We start from the raw sequence: 26,576 nt of genomic DNA, 5'->3' as shown, positions 1-26,576 counted from the left end.
ATTATTCCCTAAATATAAAGCAGCCTGCATTGTAACATTCCAAAGTTCTGTGCTACAGTAATGGAGTAGTCAGTAAAATGGGATGAAACCACACAGACACAGACACACACAGAGGAAAATGGGAAAGAAAAAAGGCAAAAAGAAATTGCAACAGGCAAATGAGCAATATATCTGCCTGATGATGTAGAAAGAGAACTTTGTTTTAGTTTACCGTAAATGATAGCTGGTGTTGGGGGAGCAGCTGAAAAGAACATTAATATAAAGGATTTAATCAGTTAGTAGCCAAAGAAACAGAATACTGTAGGTAGTTAAAGACTATAGTTATTAGAGACAAAGAAAAGTTAACTTATTTAGATTAAATGCTTAATTAAAAAAAAAACCAGATTATAATTTTTCACTGAAGGGCTAAAAAACCATTATTGAATACTTTATTCATTTTTAAAATGACAGATCAAGAAAATAAATAAATTAAGCAATCCTATAAAAATTCCTAAATGAGTGCTAGGCTTTTGGCTTAGATCATTCCTGGATAGGCTTAAGATCACAGCAGAATTTTAAAACACAAACATATTTGCTCTGAGTCTCAGATTGAACTCATGTAAGAATCATTCAGGAAATCTACTTAAAACTTTCTTACAAATTGGAGAAAGGGCAAACTAATATATTTGGCAAGAATCTGCAATCATAAAACTTAAAAGAGAACAAAGCTAAAAATACAATCCATGAGAAGTCATACAGCCAAGTCTGCTCAGTCTTTCTGAAGCATAATTTAATTGTTGAAGAGATTCCTGAGATAACACACTCCCAACACAACAAAGACATGTTCCTGTTGGAAGGAGTTCAGAGGAGAGCCACCAAGGTGACAACAGAGCTGGAGCACCTCTCCTATGAAGACAGGCTGAGAGTTGGGGCTGTTCAGCCCAAAGAAGAGAAGGCTCTGGGGCGCCTTAGAGCAGCCCCCAGCACATACACAGGGGACTTTCACAGGGGCATGTAGTGGTAAGAGAAGGGGGAATGGCTTCAGCTAAAGCAGAGTGGGTTTATGTTATGTATTAGGAAGACATTTTTTTATGGTGAGGCACGGGAACAGGTTGCCCAGACAGGTTGTGTGGAAGGTGTCCCTGCCCAAGGCAGGGGGGTTAGAACTAAATTACCTTAAAGGTACCTTCCAACCACAGCCATTCTGTGACTCTACCAGGTTCATGTTCAAATACCCTCCAAAATTAAATTTCCTGTAGTAGCTCAGATGTGGTCAAAATAAAAGCTATACAGCATGAATCTGCCTGTAGCTACTCAGTCATCTTGTAAGCAGCTGACTCAAATGCAAACTGTAAGGTGAGACTACATTTTTTAAAAACTGAAACACATTGACACTTAGGAGGCATTTCTGTTATCCTGTCCTAAAAATCAAAACTCTGTTTGTGCTTTTCACTTTAAATCTAATGCTGTTTTCATACTTAACAGTAGAAGTTTGAGAGCATTCTTACCAACAACAGTAAGCACAGCACTTGCTGAAACACTGTCCAGAGTAGTATTAACTATGCAAGTGTATGTTCCATCATCTTTATCAGTTACATTCATAATGGTCAAGTTGTCTTTACCAACTAGAAACCTGTAAATACAATAAATTCAGCCACTGATTTTTCAATAACTGGTACTGTAATAAGAAACTTGCATAAAACATTATCAAATCCCATATACTTGTACATACCTAAACAGCTATGTTTACCCAAGTTAAGCTGTGGGACAACATAATCTTTTTTTTTTTCTTCATTGCTCTTGACCGTCTTCCCACGGTGATTTTTATTCTAATGCGCTTTTCTTTTCAAATATATTCAAACAAATTTTAAATATTTGTGATCCAGAGCAAAATAGTTTTATGTTATTTGTTTAGCTTCTTAAGTCAATTATCTTTACCTTACACTTAACCTATAAGGCCAGTGTGCATAGTTTGTATAAATGTTTACATCTCATTTTATTTTTAATTCTATCTTGATATTTTCATCACACTAGGTAGGTCCTTTAGTCACCAAATATTGGATAGCCATGATGTTTATCAGTCTTCTTTGGAAAATATGTCAATAGGTCAGTATGTTCCTTTCAAAGATCAGGAAAAGGAGCAGACAAAAGGACCTAGAAAATTAAAATAAAGGAAAACTATGCGGTCCTTACCTTTCATCATCTGGCAGTTCATCATTGTCCTTCAACCATGTAACTGTTGGTAGTAAGGTAGAATCATGTTTTATTATACACTCAAAAGAAACCTGGCCATATCTCTGAATCACTTTGTATTCTGGCTGTTTAATGATCATCGTTGGATCTGAAATTTAAAATTAAAATTAGATATCCAGAAAGTTTGAAATTCTGTAAAATTCTGAAAATCAGTGATGAAAGAATGACTAATTTCTCACCTTTAATTTCCAACTGCACCTCATTTTGTATCTTTCCTAATTCATTCCTTGCTACACATGTGTATGTACCGGCATTACTCTTCTGAGCCACTGGAATTTCCAAGGTTCCATTATCATGGAAAACGTACTCATTTCCACGCAGGATGCTACCTTTCACTCCCTTAAACCTTGGTACAAGAAGTAATATCATTAGCCAGCATCACAGTTAAATTCTGAATGGTTTTATTGCCAATAAAATACAAGCTTAGGACTGCCACATTAGAAAATAGAGACAGAAGCACTCAAAGAAATTTAAACTTGACTCTGTAGGCGTAACTTTACTGCTGGTTCATTAAGTACCTGCAATATTGCATTAGCAAATTGTAAACAGCATATATTTTAAAAACATTATTTTGAAATTGTAAATAGATTTAGAAAATTTTAAAGCTTCAAGTGTTTACTTCCATAGATATAAGTGGCTCATCTTCTGTTACATAAGCACAGCTGGAGCTTACCATTCAATTTCAGGCTTAGGTGACCCAAAATAAGCACAGTCTAGCAAAGCAGGGCTGTCTGCAATGACTTGATACAGTTTATTAGCAGGAGTTAGAATTCTTGGTGGCTCAGCTGAAAAGACAAAGAGATCTGCATATAGTTACAAAGTTACAAATAGCAAATACATAGTAAAAAGTATAAATACAAATACAAAATACAAAGACATCAAGAATGGCCTAAAAAATTACATAAAAACATTTTTCCCTGGGATGATTTGGGTCTCATTTGGGCTCAAATACATTCTACTACTGGTACTAGCCTGAGGAAAAGTTAATGCAGGGAAATTATCTTGTGAAAAACAACTGTTTCATGCCTATTTACAAGTAATAGTGATGGGCACCAAAGGCAATGATTTCAATTGGAAAATTTAAATCAGTACATACTTCAAGAAGATAATCTCCTGGGTACAGACCAAACTATCTAATTCCAAACAAACCTGCAGGCAGAAAGAAGCTAGGATGCATTTTTGGTGTAACACCTACATTTTCTGTCTTTTAAAGGACAGTGTCAATCAACACATCTGCCAGTTCCTGCAAGAGAGTCACTAGAGGCCATTCTGCCTAGGATTATGCTACTAGCTTTTTTAAATTCAGTGAAAAGAATTAGAGGGACCACAACATATTGTATTGTAATCAGAAACACATGCCAGGGAAGCCTTAGAGACAAATGCATAATCATGTCCCCTTGCAGCAGTAACTTGGAGATCATCCATTCCACTAATCCAAAACATCCAGACTCAATGAAACTGTATTGAAATGTACTAACTTAAGCAACACTAATTCCTGCCTTCTTTGTTGGGCTTCTGTTTGACTGACTTACACAAACAAAAAAAAAAACAAAAGAAAGATAAAATTTCTTCCAATTTTTCCCAGCTTTCACATCTATCCTTCTCACTTTGGAACAGTGAAAGTGAAATTCAGAAATATCCTAAAAAAAAAAAAAGCTATGTATACCCTTGCTCTTTACAGGGGTCAGGAAATAAACCGATTCCCAATGAAGACCTCAAGCAAGGCTTGAGCAGAGAGTCTGTGTGTTAGCAGGAGACAACTGAATACCCAAGAAAACAGAAAAATATGAAGTCTTACCCAGAACATTCACAAATGCATTTGCTAGCAAGTATCCATATTCATTGGAAGCATTGCACTGATAGACAGCACTTGACCTTTCTTGCACGTGTGAGAAAATAATGGTGTCACCATCCACCTTTCTGCTAGGATCTTCTGGGGCAACTGTTGGTGTAAAGAAAAAGAGTTATTGCCTTTCCTAAACTGCTATTGGATTGCAAGTTTCATGCTTCTGAAAAGAAGGAAGAATATGAAAAACCAATACCCTTTGAGTTGGTTTTTTTCCCTGGGTGACTGATCACTAGTAAAAATGTGAATTTTAATGCAGTTTAAAAAGTTCTTCTCATTCTACAGGTATTAAGTCAGGATGGTTTTTTTGTTTGTTTTCTAAGGGAGTGAAGTTAAGATTGTATTTTGCACAAAATACAGAGGAAAAATACCAATATTACAAGATTCAGGCAAATACAGTCAATATCTAGAAAATTACAGAAATATTTCTGAATGTCACGATACAATGATACAATGACATAGTCCTCTGTGTCTTTAAAGTTTCAAATTGATTGTTATTCCATAAATAATTTTCCAAATATAAAATTAGCCATACTCAGTTGAAAATTATCTCAGAGTAAAGAATAAGCATTCCTTCTAACCAAGTCAAGAAACAATCTTCTCAAGAGCAGAGTTAGTTCTTCAGTAGGTGGCACTCTTTCCCTTATGTAAGAATTATACAATGCCATTTCCTCAACTGCTCTGGAGTGGCCTGAGCTGAATCAAACAGCTTCTGCATCACAGAAGCACCCAAGACATAACAGAAAATAAAATTCTAAGAAAATACTGAAGAGTAATAGCTGACAGTTCTGATACAACTGAATGGCATTAAAGAAGTATAACGAAGAAAAAACAGCTTGTAACACCACACTGCATAAAAACGCAAAATCTATAGTTTAATATTTTATGAACATACTAAATAAGACCAGATATATTATTATTGTATTAAAAAGCACAAGTATTATTAATAATGAAAAATTAATGGTAACATTACTGATCTACTAATATGAAAAATAGATGTATTTCTACAGAAATAAATGCATCATAGTTTGGCTGCATCATCAAAATTGACACCCTTATTGAAGCTTGAACAAGAATATTTGTGGAACACATTATCATACAAGGAAATTCTTATTTTAATTCATAATAAAAGATCAATCAAGTAAATTAACATCCATTTTCTGTGACAGGAACCTTTTGATTCAGACAATACCTTAGTTCTCATCTGTAAAGAAAATGGAGACATTTCTCCTGCATTTTCTTAAAGTATGTATTACTGAATTCTCTACAAAAGAAACCAGATGAAGGGGACCACAGTTCTGTGCTTCTGCTTAAGGGTATTTCCAGCTTGGATGAAATCTAAGACCATTTTTCATGTGAATACCTCAATATCCAAACAGCTGCCTCAAGAACAGATTTCCATTTCTGGTTTTTCTCATCTTCCACCACTCTGAGTTCAAATAAACATCACAAATTGAAAAATTTTGGGAAGGAAGAGAAAGGTACTACTGAGATTTTAAATGCTTAGTCTCTGGACTTCTGGATTGCTGGCACATATTTTTCTCTCATTTGCTTTACTTCCTATTGTGTTCCATGTTTCACATTGCCTCCTTTTCTACGTAAATGCCATTTTCATTAAAAGATTCATGGGCTGAAAATAGCTGGAGCAGGTGAGCAGCCCAGCAGGCAGGCCAGTCAGCTGCGGGAAGCAGTCTGTTTCTGCATACAAATCACAGTTCAACAGAAGACAGGCACAACTGCTCTCCCACGAGGAAGGAGAACTGTCCACAGCCACTCCAAGCATGGCTGCTTCCAGCCCTGGGCTCTGGGCTTCCCTCCACTCATGCCCTCTGAAGCCTGCAGCACTTTCTGCACCCAGCTGGGTCATTAATGGGTGCACAGACTGCCCCCCTCACACACACTCCCACACATAATCCCTTACAGGATGATGGCAGGCCCCTCCTGGAAGGCTGAAGCCATTAATTCAATCTTCTATGGCTGAAGGAACTGCATTGAAAAGAATGATCTAACCACTAAATTACTATAGAAAAACAGAGGCAGCGTCTTCCCTTCCCTCTGCCATACTGACAGAAAAAAGGAGATAACCCCTTTCAGCTATCTGAAGGAAAGGAGGTGCCTGTTCTCTAAAAAGGGCTTCAAACTGGGGTCCCAAGAGAAAAGAAGGCAGAAGTGTCAGGTTAGCTGGTGCTTTCTGTTAATTGGTCAAGCCAATTGGATGCTGAAGGGCACTGATTCAAAAGCTCCCTGTTAAGACAGACATCTATTTAACTGTCTGCTGAATACAGCTTCTTTAATGGTCTGAAGCACGCACTGCTGCACTCACAGACACAGAAACATTGAACTTGGAAGGGACTTTTGGAGGTCATCTGGTCCAACCCCCTGCTCAAGCAGGGCCACTCGGATCCAGTTATCCAGAACTGTGTCCAGATGGGGGAAGGATCACTTTCCTCTACCTGCTGGCTACACTTTTGACTCATGTAGCCCAGGATAATGCTAGCCTCTTTGTAGCCAGCCATTGCTGGCTCATGGTCAACTTGGCATCCACCAGGATGCTCAAGTCCTGCTCTGCTAAGGCACTATCCATCTGGATGGCCCCCAGCATGTACTGGCACTAAGGCTGTTTCTCCTCAGGTGCAGAACTTTGTTCCACCGATCACCCTCTCTGGGTTTGGCCATTCAACCATTTTTCTATCCACCTCTCTGCTGTTTATCCAGCCCCTACATCAACAGCTTGTCCATGAGGTTCTAATGGGAGACAGTGTCGAAGGCCTCACTTGCAGTCCAGGCAGACATTATCCACTCCTCTTGCCCTCATCTATCTGGCCAGTCATTTGATCATAGAAATGTATGAAGTTGGTCACCTCTTGGTAAAGCCATGAAAACTACTCCTGAAAGTTTTCTAGTCCTTAATGTGCCTTGAAATGGTTTGCAGAATTAGCTATTCCATCACCTTCACAGGGATAAAGGTGATTGTAGTTCCCTGGTTTCTCCCTCTGGCTCGTTGAAGACAGGAGTAGCATTTGCTTTCTCTCCATCTTTAGGCACTTCTCCCAGTTACCATGATCAAGCAGATTGAGACTGTTCTTGCAATGCCAGCTCAGTCAGCACTTGTGGCTGCATCCCATCAGGGGCCACACACTTAGGTGTGTTCAGTTTGCTCCTGACCTAATCCTTTTCCAGCAAGGGTACACCTCATTCTAGTCTTTTCCCCTGGTCTTTGGCATCTGGGATTCCTGAAGGTCAGTCTTGCTAGTAAAACCTGAGGAAAAGTAGCATGCAGTACTTCAACCCATTCCATATACCAGCCTACCACTTAAAAAAAAAATCTTTTAAAATCCTTTTCTGGGGAAAAGGAGTGATGGCAGGGCCAGTCAAGCACTGCTTGTTTGTATATATGAATATTCTGGTCACATTACATGATAGTGGCATGAGAAGGAGAAAATGCTTTTGACACATTAGACAAATCTGAATTTGGCACTGATAGGCAAAATAGCAAAAACCTATATAAGAGTTAAAATGAGCTTGTACAAATAGGATGATGAATTAAAAGGATTTGCTATAGGAGTTCTGCTGCTGCAACAAGACAGGTGAACATGTGCCATCTAACAGAAAACATCTGCTCCCAATAACATGGAATCTCAGCTTATCAATGTGTTTTGGTCCTTTCTGAACAAATGCCTGGTTTCACTTGATTTTTTCATCACATTGTACAATGATACAGCTTCTTGACTCTAACCATGTTCAACATATTCCTAAACAGAGAAGGCAGGGCCTCCATCAGATATTCTTGTTGTAGTTAGAGATCAGCACTGTGAATAACTTCTGTTCATTTGATTGCATACTTCCATCTGTTTCACAAACTTTTGACAGCCTAAGCAATTACTTTTGCTAGTATGCTCAAATAACCACAATGGCACCATTATTACTTTTTTTTCTTGAAAATAAAGACAGAATGACATGTGCTCTCTGAACAGAAGTAGTTCAAACATACTGTTACACTTAAAACTGGAAGGGGAAAAATCTGGATTAAAAAAACACAGATAACTGAAATGGTAAAGAATATATTTTTCCTTGTTTTACCAATCTCACTTGCTCCTCAGCATATTATTTTCCTCTGATCACTGAAATCCTTTTCTTGCTGAGTTTCTGATTCTGACAGTTCTGTTGTCTCCAAAGGCACAGCATTACCTGCACTAACTATAACCACCCTTGCCTATTTTGTGAAGAATTGAAAAAAACCTGATAATCAAAGGTTTTTCATCTGCTGAAGTTCCTAGGCCAGATGCAAAGTTCCAACACAACAAGCAGTGGATAAACATCTTCCCATGCAGTCTTCTCTCCAAGACTGAAATAATGAGGGCATTAGGGTCAGCAAATTTCTCTCCACCCTCCCATAGCTGCAGTGAACAACTTCTGGTTTTTACTCTCAGAGAAAATGAAGGATGATGAATCTCTCATCCAGGGCATATCAAGGCCTTTCATGACAGAAATCTAAGGGCTAATGTTTCTCCCTTAAATTCAGTGTGAGTACTAATGGAGACTAACTCAAACCTAAAGATTCAATGTGGAATGTAATATGAGAACAATGTGTTGAAAGAAGATAAACAGCACTTTTGCACTACTTTGTATAAATCTAAGTGTCTGTATCTAATATTTAATAGCTCACCATGAAGTATAAACCACTGGACCAAAAAAACCAGTCTCTTGTACAGTATTTGCAATGCCTTTCTGAAGTCCAATTATGAAAGCGTTTCCCCTTCCCAATTAATTTGGGTTGTTACTTTCTTAAAAGTTGAGACACTTTATGCATGGCTTCTCTTTTGTAAAACCATGCTGAATATCTAAGCAGTAAGACAGAATGGATTATGCAGTGATATAAATAATGCAGATCTTGAGTGTTAATTGAAGCACAAGGCAACACAGAGTCATGGCCTGAACTTTCAACAGCTACTTGCCAAAGTAATTCTAATTGACCTTAGCAGGCACTGGGCACATAAGTTCAACATACTCCTGTGAGTAAACATTAGGAGGTTAGGTTAGGTCCTTATCATTCCAACATGACTAAAGCAGCTTTTTTTTTTAGAAATGCTGGTGTTTTCAGCACGACTGTTGAAGAAAACTAATTAAAATATTTCAGGAAAACCTAGAATCTGACTTAAAAAATATATTTTTACTCAGATTATTGGAATATTGAACAAAATTCACACCATTGCAATTTCATTTTATAGTTGCTAACACACACTACATTTTTATATATATTTTTTTTTGCCTTTTCCCTATAGATATTTAAAGCTCAGCCTTTGACTGAGATATGGACGAATGGTTCTTTCTCCAACATTCCCTCTTCCTTGTCTGACTCTATTATGGAAAAACAAAACCAGAAGAATTAAGTATCTCCCAGCTGTGCTTTCCAACAGAAAATTAAAGTATTGCAAACAGATTACTAGGCCACAAGAGGCACATTGTGGGATATATGATGACAGCAGTGCTTTGAAATTCAAATGTAGCTCTTTTTCTTTGAAATCCTGCCATGGGTGTAGCTCTCTCAGCACTGCCCTGAAGCAGAAACAGCTGCTTTAGTTTCCTTTTACAGTGATTTCCTAATCATTCAGTTGGAAGATGAGGGGCTCAATTCTATAATTTAGTAACAAGTGAACAAAAAGGCACACTGTACTTGGTAATTTCCAGAACAGCTTTTGATAACTCAGAATAATAAAAAATCACAAGAATCTTAAGAACTGCACTTTCTGTGATCATGATGCCTCTTATGTCCTGACAGATGCAGTGTACTAGAGCATCCAATGAGCATCCAATGAGCTTGCACTTAAATATTTAATGTGGATAAGACTTCAGCTTTTCTCAGCAGTGAAAATGACCTTTAATATAAGGCTGAGCTTTACTTATTTCCTGTGTTCTATTTTTTTTCCCCTATGGAGTTTGAGTGGGTAATTTAATTAAAGTCTTTTAATTTTTACTGAATACCCTCAACAAGACTTTGTGTACCAATTCCTCAAGGCCTGTCCAATATATGCTTCCTTGTATTTAGGAAATGTCATGGCATCCTGCAGCTGCTTCTGGAAACTCTGTTTCATAATGTTTTACTGTTACTGTGAAAGAAAGCAGAACACATCACTGCTTTTCTGGAAAATGTGCTTGTCGGTCCTTTGAACAGCTCATCCCACAGCTTTGATAAGGAAGAAGAGCAAGGCAAAGCTGACTCTCATAGCCAGATAAAAAGATTTTACTAGTCAGGAGGCCTGAAATAATAGTTAACCTACAAGAACTGGAGGATAATAATCCCCTCCAAACAAATAAACAAAAAGGGAATGGTGAGTATACAGAAAACAACAAAGGAAGATGAGACCACCAAAAACCCAGAATGGAAAGTGAAGGACAGGTACCAAACTTTGATGATAAAATGCATTATGATATATTTATTTATAAATATATACTATACAAAATTACATTGATATTTTCCTATTTTCCTGTCTTACCATTGTTTGATGAGGTGATTAATGTCAGTTTATGTAACTTATTTACCAATGGAAACTTCTCAATTTAAATTTCAGGCTGTAGATCTCACCTTCCATTTAATTAGGATTCCTGAAACAGGTTATTTGCTAAGTATTTCTATTTGTTTCAATATATATCCTTATTTTGCATTTTTTTCCCTACAAATAAGTTTGCTCTCTTTTGTATACCAAATAGTTCAAATCTATCTAATGAGGGTTCTTGTTTACTTCTTGCTATTACCTAGATTCTGACCCTAGACAATCCTTCTCCATGTCCCAAACCTGGTGAATTTTATTTTGTCAACAGACTAACAACTCCTAAACTTCTGAAAGTGACAGAAGGGACACTGTCATAATTTAAACAGAAAAGTATTTTAGAGTACATTATCTCTCATGAGCCAACAGGTGAGACTGGTTTTTTATTATTGTTTTGAGAAAGGGGAAGGATAAAGGTAGAAGAACCAAGTGTGACTTTAGAGTACAGGGCATGCTAGTGCAAACCCAGCTGACAACACACTGCAGTGTCCTCCAGAAAGTTCTTTCCAAGGCAAGTTGTACTATATATAGCAGCTACCTTGTGTCTGTCATACAGCATTGCCAGTCCTAACACTGCAGCAAGTAAGTGGCTCAATCACCAGTTCAGGGCTGCTTTTCTTACCCATGCACACTGAAACAACTGTTCCACTGCCTCAGGGGTTCCTTTTCTTTGACACCAACTTGGCACAAACTGTTTGCCAGGTAGCTGCTGACACATTCAGACAATTTTGCTGCTGCAGCTTCTTAGAGATGAAGCCTGGAAGGCTCAAACATACACTAAGCTGCAAATCCTGCAGTGTATTGCAAATCCTGAAAATCCTACAAGTGCTCTGTATATCCACACATGTGGGAAGTTCACTTTTTATGTCACATTTAGGATTCCTAGTCAACATTAGAGTTGCAGTGAGGCAGCAAAGGAGAGAGCTAGCAGACATGACTGCCACAGAAACACAGGGGTAACAGTGACATCCCAGCAATGGCCCTCTGAGAGGCACCATCCAATAGCCACAAAGATACTACCAGCAGAATGCCAGACAGAAGAACCAGGAGCAGGATTACACATTTCAGCTCTTTCAAAGGTACATTTTGTTGTTCAGCTTTTACAAACCACAGTATTTTATCACATCTTTTATGATGTAGCATTACCTGTCAGGAAAAAACTACACAAATACAGACTCTTCACATCTATTTGACAAAAACCACCCTGAGACTCCTCATATTTTCTTACTCATGCTCCTGTAAGGTAATTAAGAATCTTACTTGCTATGGGAACACCATTTGCTAACCAGCTTATACTAGGCTTCGGGCTGCCATTAGCTCTGCAGATCAATGTTCCATCTTCTCCAGGAGACAAAACCAAGTTTCTGGGTGCTGTTATCCAGTATGGAGCAGCTGGGTTTAAGAAAAGAGAGACAGCAATTATTTGCCAAAATTATCTACAGAAAAACATAAGGCTCAGGCATAGTAATCAGAAGATAAATCAAACAAGCTATGTGTAGATATAGACTTACAGCTATACTGTTACTGTATATGTACATATATACATATATATATGTGTGTGTGCGTGTTTATGTGATACTCAATTAAGTGGTAGATCATACATTGGCCAAACTGACCTCCTGGTCACCCACTGCATTAAAAATCTGAGAAAAACAACAAGAGGACTTTTGTTTTATTTAGGGTTGCCTGCTTTGAATCTAATTTGCCTTTCCTAAAGAAAGCAAAATTTATCCGTGTATGGCATTTGCAGACACTACAGTGGTCTTCTGATTAATTTCAGAGATATCATGCTCTTAGTAGTTAGGATGTTAGGAATTAATTTAGGTTTGATTGCAAAAAAGAGATTTCACATCAAGGGTGAAATTTTAAAATGACAAAATCCTTGATCTCACTTAATTCAAAGGCTGATTGCAGTGGGGTCAGATGTGTACCTGAGACAGATAAAAACACAGAGATCAAAATGGGTGAAACACTGTCCTTACTAGAAGATATTCACATGTTTCTCCATCCTTTTATACAATAAATAACCACAAACAGCATATATTATCACATCTTGCAATTAATTTTCAGATTTTGGATTGATGGACAGATGCAAACAGAAAATTAAACTTCTGTTCTTAGAAAGGAAGTTAAATGTGATCATAAAAAGATGCTGATCTACAACAAAATAAGTGACTATTTAGCATGCAAAGTAAGCAATACAGCTGATGATTTCAATGACTAATTAACTGTCATTACAGTTTTTTGTTTCATGGCATTCACAGCATACTTACAATTCCTATTTAGACAAACATGTTGTAAATGTTTTTAGAACTATAAGGCATCATCTTTGGTAAAAACATGAAGAAGATAGGAACAGAAATAACAGTAAAAGAGAAAAAGGAAGAAAAACATAAGAGTGTAAGACAATAGTAAAATAGAAGAAAGAAATAATCTGGGCTATATGAATGAAAAAAAATGGAGAAAATGAGGATGAAATGATGAAGAGAGATAAGGAGGAAGGTAGAGAAGCAAGAGAAAGAAGCACTCTAATGACAGATAATCAAAGGATCTAAAATAAATGTAGTATTTGTGCAAACCAAGGCATTATCTTACCACTGTTACAGTAAAATCAGTAACAGTTTAGCCTGATGCTTTACCAAGTAACATTAAAAGATGAAAAAGCTATTATAGATAGTAAAGCTCTTCCAGTGTTAGAATTCAGATAGTTGAATGTTTCCTCAGGGTGATCTTTAACCATTATCATTCATCCTTTTAGCTATACTTCATCCTAGAAAGCCTGCTTCCATCCTGCATTCTGGACCTTGACAACATTCCATTAAGGATAATTTTAGTATTACCTTTCACAGTTACTGAAATCACATGATGAACTGAACCTAATGCATTTCTTGCTATACATTTGTAGTTCCCAGAGTCAGCTTCTGAAACATCTATAATCTTGAGAGTTTTCTTAAAGTTTTCAAAAAATGTTCTGTTGGCTGGCAGTTCCCCACCCTCCTTGATCCAGCGGATTACTGGTGTGGGTCTGGAGAAGTAAAAGCACAGATCAAATTTAAGGACTGAAGAAAAGGGAGGTAAGAGTTCAGAATGTTAATATTTTTAATATCTGTTTTATAAATAATTATTTTAAAAGCCTCTACCCAGATTCTGGGCCACATCCAACAAATATGAAAATATGCCAGCATTTGTTTCTAGGAAATGACAAGTCTCACTAACATTGTCAATGGCCATCTGTTCATAGGATTAATAATTACAGAATACATTTGTCTGCTGATTGACCTAAAAACCTGATGGTTAATAAATGAAGACAAGCTTCTACTATCAAATTGATGCTTATGGTGCTTGTAAAGGTAGCTTCGATAAAATGACAAGTTTATAATTATCCTTGGTGTGAGCAATATCCTAATACTTCATGAACATCATACACTTCACAAAAGACCTGTAAGGAGGCAGAAACATTTCTTGTGTGAAATCAAGAAAAATCGTCAGTATTGAGCCAAGTATAACTTCTTGTCACTGCACTGAGTCTAAATCTTGGCTATGCCCCATGTTATCTACAGAAGTTGAAAGTTGTTCAAACATGTGGAGATATACTTTGAAAATTACAAGAAATTGCAATTTGTTGCTTACTGAATAGAATGTGCTCTCTCAAATAGTAATGGCTCTAAGCAAATGTTCCCTTAGCAGTCTAATACCACATATTTTATACCACAGACAGCTAGGAAAGATGACTTTTAATTATGGTGTCAGTGATTAGGAACAGTTGTTTCAAATAAAATCTGCATCTGGCCCTTTGTAGACAAGTATTCCCTCACTGATTATTTGTTTTTTTAATTACATGACAGCTAAAGACACAAAGCCATCTAATATAGTACAGTCTATTTTTTTTCACAGGTTTTTACCCAGCCATTTTACTGGAATTTGGATCACCTAATACTTTTATTGCAGGGTTGTCAAAAGGCATATAACTATATTGCAGATGGAGATTACCTGGGCTGGTGCTAATTCCACTCACAGGGGTGGTTTTGCTGGTGCTGCTGGGGCAGGCACCTGAGCAGGCCACAGCTGAGAGAGAAATACTGCACTGAGGCTCAGATCAAGCTGGCCTGAGCACAGCCCTGTGGAGCTCATGCAAATAAACATGTGTGTGGTGCTGTGGTGCATGATTTGCAATTACTGGCATTCCTCATGGCTACCTGAGAGCACTCTGCCTTTGTGCACTGCAAACATATTTACAGTTCTTGAAATAGGTACTAAAGGTTTTCTGCTTCTATTCTAACACCAATCTATTCTCAGATTTCTTCCTGAGAATGAAACTGATTTAAAGGTCAACCTAACTCATGAAGTTAAATTGCTCTTAGTAATTTTCTTCTTGCACAATAACCAGCAAAAGCAAACTTGCATTGCACTGAAGAAACAAATACCAATTAAGCTCAATTACAATGAGAAATTAGATGTAAGACCTGAAGATTTGTTTTAACAATTCCCACCTAGCACTACTAAGCAATTATTACCACATATAAGCAGTTTTCTTGGATTAGAACAGCAAATTCATATCTATTTTTATATAATTTGAGAACCTAATGACTGTAAACTTAGGAAAACAACAGAAGCTTTATTCCTGACTGCAAATCTGTGGATATATGTCTAAGATTAGTCTATAGGATTTCTTGCCTGTGTCCTTTACAAACAATGGCCCAACCTATATCCTGTGCATAGGGTTTGGGGATAAGAGAAGGCAGAGGCCATACACATTCACAGCCAGTTTCAAAGTCTGCTGATGCCCAAGTAAATGGTGGAGTTCCTTAAAAAACCTCTTTCCATTTTACACTTCTGCTTCTTTGAAACACATAAGCTTATACAGCAGTCACGTTTTTAAGCATGTCTGAAATGTTTCCCTCTGTTTCTGTAGTCCTATTTAGAAAAAAAAAAAATGTCTCAAAGGTTACTCACAATCCTGCTGCGATGCACTCCAACAAAAGCACATTTCCTCTGAGTTCCACTTTGGTACTTGCGCTACCTGTTGGTGTTAGAAGAACTGGCTGCCTTTCTGTAACTGGCTTTGCTGGAACAAGAAGTAGTAAAATAATTAATTCTAAATTTTCTTCTGATACCAATCAAGTGCATACATCCATTTTCACATTTTGAACAGAGATTTTGCTCCACATTGGGCATTTGATTAAAAACCATTGTGCAGCACAATTACAAAGCTGAATACATTAGTTTTTTGACAGACATAACAGATCTGTTAAATGCCACAATGTTGAACACATAGAAGAGAAATGTTATTATTAAAAGACAGGAACAATTGATACAAAGGTTTTACATAGGCAACTGTGCAGTCTTAATCCTAAATAGCTGCTGTTTCATTCAATAGAACTATAATGGAGAGTAAGGCCACTGGTGTGAGGCACAGGTGCAAGACTGAGTGTTACCGAAAATTCCTGGGCTTCCATCAAAATAAAAATAAAGCAAAGTTATTTTTAATCAGAAATATAAACCAAGGGAGTGGAAGGTACAGTCTGCTTTAGAATGTGTTTTAATATTTTCTAGACCATGTGAGGCATTGTTTCAGAAATTAATCCCGGTATTTTCCTCTTACTATATATTTAACTTTAACGTAAGCTGTTCCCCAGTCTTACAATACAGAACCCTGATTAACCTGTAAGCAATAAGCACAGTAAACAGGCAGCTATAAATATAAGATTCATTTTTGATACTATACTCTGTTGGCTTTTGAAGAATATGGTATTTCCTATGTCTTCATGGAATTCAGAATAAGAGTTTTCTGTAATTATAGAGTGTTTTCTGTGAGCAGTCTAATGTTCTCTTGTAACAATATTCATATATAGAATTAAACGGCTCTGAAGTGCTGTAAGAGTCTGAACCATTACAATAAATAGTTTTGTTTTTTAAAAATGGGATAAGAAACATAATAAACTCGAAGCTTGTTAGGGTACATGATTTACTGATACATTAACATAAATACAACACTTCATTTTAATCCAGTATGTGCTGTGAATTTCTTAATAACCTGTACACAATCAGCTCAAAGTTGTGGGAGAACAGAGCAGTACAGAGTCAAGAATGCAGCCGACAGTCACAGCAACAACTCACCAACCCAGGGGCTGCAGACTCACTTGGCCAGACTGTGAGTGCTCAGAACAATTACTCAGGGTGGTTCTGAGCTGGGAGCCAACCCAACAGTGTTTTCCTCACTAATTGTAGCTGATACATCGCTTTGTGTTCAGATACTCATTTCTTGTTTGTCCCTCCTGAATAACATGCAATTTTTATGTAGAGAAGTAATATATTCTGTGCCCATGTTTTATTTTAGGATAATGTAAGTTATGGTTCAATATGCACAAAGCCCCATTGCACAAAGAGAAAGACAAAAAATAGAACAAATATCAAGTACTTTCTATGTCACCCAATATCAAGTGGAGAGTCTAGAATCAGTGGTGCTCCACAGTCAGCCTTGCTAAACACACATACATCTGTTCAGGGGGATTTAATTCAGAACATACAAAAGACCATTCAACATAGATTAATGGAAAGACCAGCTTAAACACAAACAAAAATTATCCTACCACTATGAATTTATTGGTACATTTGGTAAGTTATTAAATGTGAAGTGGATCTGTTAGGTGCTTAATTGTTGTTATTGATTATGCAGCACATGACATTGCATAGTCCTAGTGATAATGAACATATTGAAACTACTAGGTAAATTGGAAGAAAAATATAAAAAAAAATCAACACAGTATAGAAGTAGTTTTTAAAATCTGCACCAGTGTGAAAGCAGTCTTTTATTATAAGCGTTTATATTTTCTATGAGTCATATGTTACAAGAGAATTGAAAAATTAAGTATTTGAAAGGATCACACTGTGCAGTCCCTTTGTAAAGTATGTATTATCACCAGCACTAATTGATACCTTTATTAGAAACTGAAAAAGGAGCAAAAGATTAAGTAGCCATGGAGGTGAAGTTAGTTAACTAAATGCTACTGTAAAACAAGGAGTATCAGTGGGGACCAGTGTAACTCACCACCATAAATATCAGTGTCACTCAAATTAGCAGCTATAGTGTCATTCAATGAATCCACTGAAATAAACAGAATATCATGAAGAAAGCATAAAAAAGGGATAAATTAAAGTTCTGGGAATCAAAAGGTGATGACATGGCCACGGTGAGTTAATCAAGTGATTGATTAATTTGCTTCAATAGTTACAATAATCATAATAACTTCATATTCTTGCACTGGAAAAACATTTGAAAACTGTTATTTTTTACACTGTATATATCAAATCTTAAAATTTTTTTCAAAACATAAAGCCTTATAAAGTGAAAAATTATAGCTTTTAAAATAAATTATCTATCAAGAAAAGTGGAGATTACTTTTCAAGTTCATACACTAATGTAATTTCTTATTTAAAATGGAAATGAAAAAATTCCCTAGCATAACACTACTTAACATTAACATGTAACTTGAGAACTCTGGATAAATACTGTGTAAGTATGTAATTTGGTGATGCAATACCTACTTGAAAAGACTTTTACAGATATGGGCTGTTTCTGCTGTATAGTTTGTGTGTGATTAAATCTTGCGTAGCAGATATAGTCCTCCCGGGTGTCCTCTGGTTGTACATTAGAAAAATAAAGATCTCCGTTTAGACCTTGGGAAACTCTTTCACTTTGAGGCAGCCTTTGGAAAGCTGAGGGAAAGAAAGCACACATTTATGTTAAATATAATTGACACACTCTATTATTATGATCTGCAGACTCCACATTCATTCAATTACACTTGTTTGTGCCTTGGTACATGTACAGACATTTCTAAGCTTCCTGATGAGACCCTTGTCTACTCATTCTTCCCAGTGGGTTAATCTACAACTTACATTAAGATCTCCAGCTGCTTTTGGCTTCGTGCTTTTGGGCTGTATGTCTGCTTGTTTCCTCTGTTCTACAGAAATGGAAATTCACTGAGTTTTAACTTAGAGGGAAACTTCACCATCTGTGGTTTTGGTAAGCAATGATCTACTACACAGAAAAACTGCAAGAAGTCAACTGCATAAAAAACAAACTCACCATTATCCATCCAAAATATGATAGGTGGTGGCAAGCCAACAGGAGGTCTGCAGTGCAGCACTAGGGAATCACCCTCGCGAACATGATTTGGTTCGAGCTTTTCTTTCGTCCACAAAGGCGATCCTGCAGAAAGTGAATTTGACACACACACAACCTTTGAATTGGCAAAAATCTCAAAAATTTAAAGGGAAAATGCACAAAGTACTCCATAGAAATGAAAGAACTACATCCACCAGAATGTTAAGTCCTTACATGTTTACTAAAGCTTTTATTTTTGTCCGTTTTTATGTTTTCTTGGAAAAGTTCACCAATGATTTATTAAAAGGATGATCAACTGATTCAAATTAATTTGTCTACTCACTAAAGGTTTTATAGCAGCATCTTGCAAATTTTTAACTATACTGAAAAAAAAGGTGATGTGCTAAAATAGAAAAAGGGATAGACATTCCTGAAGCAGTATTATACAGGCACTCTAATTAAGATGTGAGAACAGCACATATTAAGCTGAGAAGCTTGAAAACTAAACTGAGATAAAGCACATAAAAAGCTGTAGAAACAATCTACCTACAATCAAAAAATTTTAGCTTCTTTTTAGTTCAAATCTATTATGTTTTAAAGCTATTACAAAAACTATGGAGTACAGACTAATAAACAGAATAAAAATTGTGGTCATCAATTATGCCATCAATGTCAACAAATTATCCTTAAAGCCTTAAAGATGTAAATATTTTATTCTAGCAGTAGTGTCATACATACAACTCAGTTTTAAACATTATAAGGTTATCCAGATGTATCAAGAAAAAAATTAAATTAAAAATTACATTTTAAAAATAATTTTTTTTCTAAAAAACCCCCGTATTTGAGAGAACCTGTAATACAGTATTATACCTGATTGTTAGAAAATAGGCAGTAACTTCTAGCATGGTCATTTGGATGACTGAAGTTTTAAGACAGGAAAACAAAAAGGCAAAAAGTTCATAAGCAAATAAGAAAACCCAAGTGTTTCACACTTTATGAACATTAAGAGCTTTACTTACTAGAAGGCCTTATAACGATATTGTTGGAAACGGCTGCTCCTCGTTCATTCCTTGCTGTACACTGGTAAACTCCCTCATATGCTTCTGCTTTCCCACCATTCATAATATTTATGACAAGAGTCCCTGAATTTGGTTTCATTGTTACCTGGGCATCTTTATCTATATCAAAATGAGTTCCATTGCGTGTCCAGGAGAAGCTAAAACAATAAAAATAAGAAGTAAAGTTTATTCTTAGCTGCATTTTGTAGATTGTATGAAGAAAAAGGAGAAAAAACAATTAACAAAAATACATATTATGTTTTCATTAGCAGATAAGTAGGACTAGTTCCCAAACTGAATTAACTAATAAAGCAATACAAAAATTTTACTATAAGAAATCTTGCAATATTTTAAGATAAAAGATTTGGCTGAACATATTAACAGGAGCTATTTCAAAGTCATTTCTTTTTTTAAAAAATACATTAAAAATTTCTGAAGTTAATCATACATGGAAAAGAATTTATTTCCTTTCTATTAAAAATTATGCAGTAACATCTGCAAGAACTGATATTGCTAAAGCTGCATTAGCATTTCCATTATAAAACCTATTGTTGAGAGGGTTTATAAACCTGTCTTTAAAAACTTGCTCAGGGCTGAAATGTGTCATCTCAGGCCCCAGCAGGAGACCATTTCTTTTAATTGGTTTGGTGATTTTGAAGTTATGCAAGTGAATTAAAGATTGTGGTGAGTTTGAGTCCTTTTCACTATTCTAATGCAAACATAATTCCCTAATAGAAATTATATAGTCTGAGAGCCTTTATTTCACCTAGTAAATTTATACCAATACTACTCAAAACAAGAGATATTTTGAAAGGTAGTCCTTAAAAATGAAGACTGATAGAACTCATAAAATAACTTGTCAAGAAGCAGAGATTCACAGTCTACAATTTAGACCATAGACACCACTTTCCTTCTTATGCTCTGTTTATGGTCAGAAGTATAGTCACAGAGAGCTTGACCAACACCTATGAAGTGCTGAGCACTCACAGCTTCAAACACTGTGAACAGCAGTTTTCATACTTGTTACATTTCAGCTTCAGAATCTTAAGCACAAACACTTTTTGTGCTGGTATAAATGTATAAATATATATGGTACTGGAAAAGCTCAAATTCTAACTGACTTAAATTGTGCCCTGACCCTCTGCAGCAGGACTGGACATGATATTTGCACCTTGTGTTGGGGGAGAGAAGAACTGGACCTGCAGCAGTGCTTGGGAGGACTACCAAGCATAGTGAATTAATAGTGAACCTGTATCTTACAACTTTGCAGGTGAAGTTTCAGAATGCGGGGTTTCTGTTACCAATAATATTAAAAATGCAAGAAAGTGTAATGTAGATTCAAATGAGAGGTGGAAAAAGTGGTACAAACCCCTGAATTTGAGATGAGCGACAGTCAGAGTCTTTGCTGCTCTAGCTATAGGTAGCAGCACATCCACAAACCTTTATGCCAGGTGCTCTCACCAATAAGAAGTTATCACACTGATATCACACAATTCACACTGTGGGCTGAGAAAGTCCACCTTTGACTTCAGAGCTCTGGAGCAGTTCCAGTTCCAAAATACATTTGCAGGTTACCAAGAGTGATGGACCAAGCAGACTAACTATTGATAGAAATTAAATAAATTTCATATCTTAAAAAAACAGCAAGGCTAAGCATAAGCTTAGAAAACTCATTAGAAATTTCTTTACTTAAAACCTGTCCCTTCCTCTGTAGCATGGAAACAAAGCCATGTTTGATGAGGAAGATGAGGATGTGCAGCAGAAAGCCTAGGCACATGGCTCAGGTATCTCAGTCTCACAGGCAGCACTCTTGTTCTCTCAGGTAATTCCATCCAGAAGTGTTCAAGAGAAACACCTGCAGAAGCAATACTGTTGTCCCAAAGTGGACAATAATAATCTGATCCTTTAGGTAAACACCTAGACTATTAAAAATGGTATTGGGCCAGCAAAATTGAAATGCTGTCAAACAAAGCAGCTCTGTGGAACTCCTGTCCTTAATGGAACACTAGAAAGAGTGAGAATATCCCAGATAATCTCCATCTTCTCCATTCTGTTGACTGTGATGCCAAGGCAACCAGCAGGAGTAATGAAGAAATAAAACTGGTTATTCAGAAGAAATACATCTAACAAGCTCTGTCTGTGTCTGAATGAGCAGTTTAACATGGACCTTGCTAGTAAGGTGTGGCATAACACTGCTAGAGTAGAGAAAAGGGCATTTTTATGTTCACAGTCTCTGCAATCAGCAGCAGTTACTAACAATGCCAGAGTGTATCACGGCTACTGATGTTTCCAGTGCAGGTACTCAGTAACTTGAAAGGAGTAGCTGTCAAATATTTTAAAATGCTGAAAGATAATCTTAAAATGGACAACAAACAGGAATCTAATCCATTTCTGCCAAAACCAAAAACTTGAGGCTATTAAATACACAAGATTTAAATTAAATACATTAAATACATATGATCAATAAGACTGATACAGACTACATAACTTCTGACAAATTGTATTTCAAGACCAGCCTCATAAAATGGAATTATTTACAAAACATTACATTTGAATGCATTAGTGTTAGCCTGACTTTATTCACTGTCTGTTCTTCTTAAAGACTATGCCTGAACTTGGCACATGATCTAGGTCATAGTACAGAATGTCTCCTAGTGTGTTCCATGGGCATTTACCTATCTGTAATAATCAAGCATTATTTTACTGTTAAGAGTTTTGAGAAGAAAAAAATGCTACAATTGCTTGATGACTCTAGAAACATTTAAATGTCAAGTGTGATAAGAGTCAAAACTGTGCTGATATCTGGTAGCTGTGTAATTTACAGAGGTACAGATGTGTGCATGTTCTTGCATGTGCAAGCACATTCATACATATAATCTTGATCTTGTTAGTTTACAAAAATTACAGTATGTTCTCCTAGTTCTTCCATACTCCTAGGCCAATAAAAGCAAAAAAAAAAAAAAAAAGCTACTAACCTAGGAGGTGGCTTTCCTTTGGCTTCACACTGTATTACAATATTCTCTCGAGGGTCAACAATGTAATCTTTTGGAGATTGCTGAGTTATCGTAGGAGGCTGTGACACTTCAAATACAACAAAGAGAGAGGATTTCAACAATATTTTCAAAGTACCATCAAGACACTTCTTTGTAAGCAGAGAAAGAAGAACTGCAGTTAGCAAGCACATCATTGACAGAAGAGTGGGATTAAAGTATCATTTGTATCAGGAGGCTGAAGTTCTTTACCCTTGTAAATCAGTGTAGCTATGCTAACTTCCAGCTGAGCTATCCTGATTTACAGTGGATGAAGATCTTGGCCAAAACGTTTAATGAAAATATAATTTCTATACCTCAGATTTCAACAGATTTTTACAAAACCAAAGGACACTCAAATTCTAAGTCCAACAATCTGAAATCAAGAGCTGCAAGACTAAACCTCCACAAAATGGTTTTGTACCACACAGAAGGAAAAAATATACATTGCTTTGTGCTTCTAAACATTTTGTATATTTTCAAATTCTCTGCATGTCCACACATTTATTTTGTTTAAGATATTGCCTTAATCTATAAAGCATGCTTTTAAGAACTACTTTTCAGGAGTAAAAAATGTGTTATAAGGAAAAGACACTGTTAAAAATGACAAAAAAAGTATCTAGCTTCCAAATAAAGTAAACATGTAGGAAAAGTAAAGCACCAATTCTCCTTAATGTATCCATTAAAAATATAGTCACGTGAACTGTCCAGAAGAAGTAATCATTTAACATTTTTAATTTTTCAAGTACTATAAAACAATTAACACAGAATTAAAAAAAAAATTGATTCACCTGACAAAGTAGTTGGTGTCTACCTATGGTAATTTATAACCTATTACCATTATCTATGCCCATTTTTGCATTTAAAAACACTGTTTGTGATATTAAGACAGTGAGAAAGGTGTTGTCATCAACATTATTCATATATTTATAGTTTAGTGTCACCTAAATAAACTTGTTGAATAACATGCCCATGAACATCCCTGCCTAAGTGCTGTAAATCACCTGTCCAGCAATACCCTTTGCTTGTGCTTTGGGGTAATTTCTAGCCACTGGAACAAAATATTTCAATCATTAAAGTTAGTTTGGTTCTCATGCCTCACTCCAGACAGTTAAAATTCTGTAACTGGGATTTTTATTTAAGTCTTCCTTAAGGATACCATTACACATTAAGTACTCCTTTGCACAGATGGAGGTAGTTGTCTGTAAAACCCTAGCTGCAAGAAACAGCAGTGAAAAGAAATCAGATCATGGAATCATAACCCAACACATGAGCTAAGCAGAACAGGCCATGGAGAACTGGGTTCTGCTCCTCACTGCACAGGGGAGAATCCTTGAAAGAGGAAGGCAACATTCTTACATGATGCCTTTGTGTGCATTTCTTTAGGAGTACTTGAAGGCGGTCCTTTTCCCTCTCAGAGGCATCTCTCAGGGTCAGTATGTATCAGATGGCAAATTCACTCTGAAAAAGGATATGACACAAACACTGCCCAGCCTACAGGATATTCCATCTGATGCACATAAAAAACCTGAAACCTCCACTCCTGTGTTATGGACTGCACTTAATACTGATTAAATTAACGATAAAACTAAAGCTAAGTTAGAACCCATAAAATAGGAGGTCTACTTAAATAGCTATATCCACTGTGGATATAAAAATATGTCCACATCAGATATGTAACATAGTACAAAAGTACATATATTCCAATAATTTTCAATCAAATATATTTACTCCTGAAAGTAGTAATAAAACACTGCACATGCTGATATTGAGTGAAGATTTTAATGTTCAAGTAGCACACCATCAAAAACCACACAATTAATTTATTCAGAATATCAGAATGTTGTTTTATGTACATTAGTATTTTCTGAACACTGCATGCACAAAACATCTAGATACAGCAAACAAAATCATCAACAAGATGTCAGAATCACACATTTTTGGCAACAAATTCAATTTGCAGCACAATCTGTATTAATTTTCAGCAGCACACAGCCTATTTTTAGGTGAAGAGTAACTTACATTCTTCTAGAAGTTTTGCTTTTATTCCCACATCAGAATCAGCAGTTGAATGGACAAATGGAGATTAAAGAGAAACATTTGTTAGTGAAGAGAAAATTAGCAATTTTGAGAGGGAAGATAAGTGTCTCTGACAAGTACTTTGGTCACCATTAAAAAGAAAACTTTTAAAACATCCAGCACTGCAACCCATGCAGCAATGCCTGAAATTCCAACCACAATTTCCATTGTGTTAGATATTACTACATTTATCTTAAAGCTCTTGGCATGAGAAACTTTCCTGAAGTGTTGACTTTTTGATGGCAACCATGCTATGTGATTTGGCCTTGCAAGGACATAAAATACAAATACTGAGGTGACAGCAGCAAATCAGAATTAATGGAGTGCACTATGCTCATGCTGCAGTCAAAATCAATCCACCCATATGATCACATGGAAGAACAAAGAGAATGCTTCAGGCTAAAATTACTCTTGTAAAGACAAAAGCATCTAATCCTGCTCAACAGACTTGCAACGCTTTCTGGCTTGAAAAATAAGTAAACAAAAAAAAATCATCTTAGCTAATTGGAATTATTGCTTAATTCCAATGTTGTGCATAAACACCTCCCTTTATCAATAGGCCAAATGTCCCTGAGTCCCTACATTTTCAGTCATTCCTGGCCTGCTTTGAGGAGACACTGACTAGGAACTAGTGAACTTGCTATGAATAGAAATTTTTAACCTGGATAAAACCTAAATAGTCAACTAATCAAGTAGGTTCTCACCACCAGGTCTCTATGGTTGATATTCAGGGAAGACCCACAAAAAAATCTAAGTCCTTCCCTTGTGGTGCTCTCCCAGAGACCATTCTCATCATTATTTATGAAAGCGATACCATTATTCCAGATGTAATTTCTGGTTAAAAATTCAAGTATGTGACTTTATCAGACCTCACAAAATTAATAAGCATGAAGCAGAAGGGAATTAAATTCTCAGTACAGAATTAAAATGATATATCCAAAAGGGCTATTATTTTTGTCTATTGATGCATTTCTGGTAAATTTAACCTAAAATCTTGCTCTTAAGATAACAATATTAAAGAGGTGCAGAATCTATATTAGTTGCTAAACTACAAGATAGGTTTAAAACACTATTTATAGCCTGCAAAGATGTTTAAGGAGAAAAATTAAGTGTTGAAAGTAACACATTCATTTATTCATCAAACTTTCAAAGCCTTCCTTAACCCACAGCTTATTCCTCTAAAAGCATTTGCAACACAACAAGTTGGATGTCATTCAGATATATTGATTTTGTTACAGAAATACAGGTCATTGGTTTGATAGGCTTGTAAAATGCATAGGAAAAAAAAAACGCCAAAGCACTTGCAATGTATGTCAATGATTATTAAAGAAAAACATGCATTTCTGGAAGGGAGGAAGGTGTCAAAACCACGGGGTAAAGAAAAACATGCAGATTAGAATCACAGGCAAATTTACTGATGTATTAATCCATCAATTAAACACCAGCCCTAATGTTCTCTTCCCTGGAAATTAGTTTAACAAATGAATTATCACTGAGAGGCGCAACATGGCTCACTGAATTCTGAAAATGTGATCATGTTTATCTTAGAAAGAAAACAGCAACCTAAAACATGAGTAATTTAATAAAATTAGCTATTGAGAATGTAAAACACAGAAGCTACCATTGCTCCCTTTTCAACATGGAGTGCTATCTTCAAGGTTCCCCCTAACAGAGTCT

The 26,576-nt window shown here is 36.2% G+C and overlaps 1 protein-coding gene across 25 annotated transcripts in view; it reads right to left on the bottom strand.

Moving 5' to 3' along the window:
• Window positions 1–26,576, bottom strand: part of NRCAM (neuronal cell adhesion molecule) — a 146,309-nt gene that overhangs the window by 41,153 nt on the left and 78,580 nt on the right. For 9 of the 25 annotated variants that reach the window (XM_036401679.2, XM_036401687.2, XM_036401694.2 and 6 more), the window contains 15 exons: window positions 24,843–24,860; window positions 22,767–22,872; window positions 19,753–19,949; window positions 18,716–18,838; window positions 18,172–18,342; window positions 17,675–17,731; window positions 15,580–15,691; window positions 13,467–13,651; window positions 11,887–12,018; window positions 4,031–4,174; window positions 2,906–3,017; window positions 2,412–2,578; window positions 2,173–2,320; window positions 1,488–1,612; window positions 212–241 (listed from right to left, as the gene is read on the bottom strand). In XM_036401679.2, the coding sequence (XP_036257572.1) occupies window positions 212–241; window positions 1,488–1,612; window positions 2,173–2,320; window positions 2,412–2,578; window positions 2,906–3,017; window positions 4,031–4,174; window positions 11,887–12,018; window positions 13,467–13,651; window positions 15,580–15,691; window positions 17,675–17,731; window positions 18,172–18,342; window positions 18,716–18,838; window positions 19,753–19,949; window positions 22,767–22,872; window positions 24,843–24,860 (1,827 nt within the window). The remainder of the gene's footprint in view (window positions 1–211; window positions 242–1,487; window positions 1,613–2,172; window positions 2,321–2,411; window positions 2,579–2,905; window positions 3,018–4,030; window positions 4,175–11,886; window positions 12,019–13,466; window positions 13,652–15,579; window positions 15,692–17,674; window positions 17,732–18,171; window positions 18,343–18,715; window positions 18,839–19,752; window positions 19,950–22,766; window positions 22,873–24,842; window positions 24,861–26,576) is intronic. The other 16 variants (XM_036401711.2, XM_036401690.2, XM_036401691.2 and 13 more) reach the window with 6 other exon arrangements.

Source organism: Molothrus ater, chromosome 5 (genome assembly GCF_012460135.2).
Source record: "Molothrus ater isolate BHLD 08-10-18 breed brown headed cowbird chromosome 5, BPBGC_Mater_1.1, whole genome shotgun sequence".
Classification (NCBI taxonomy): domain Eukaryota; kingdom Metazoa; phylum Chordata; class Aves; order Passeriformes; family Icteridae; genus Molothrus; species Molothrus ater.
This window is presented reverse-complemented; position numbering and strand designations above follow the sequence as displayed.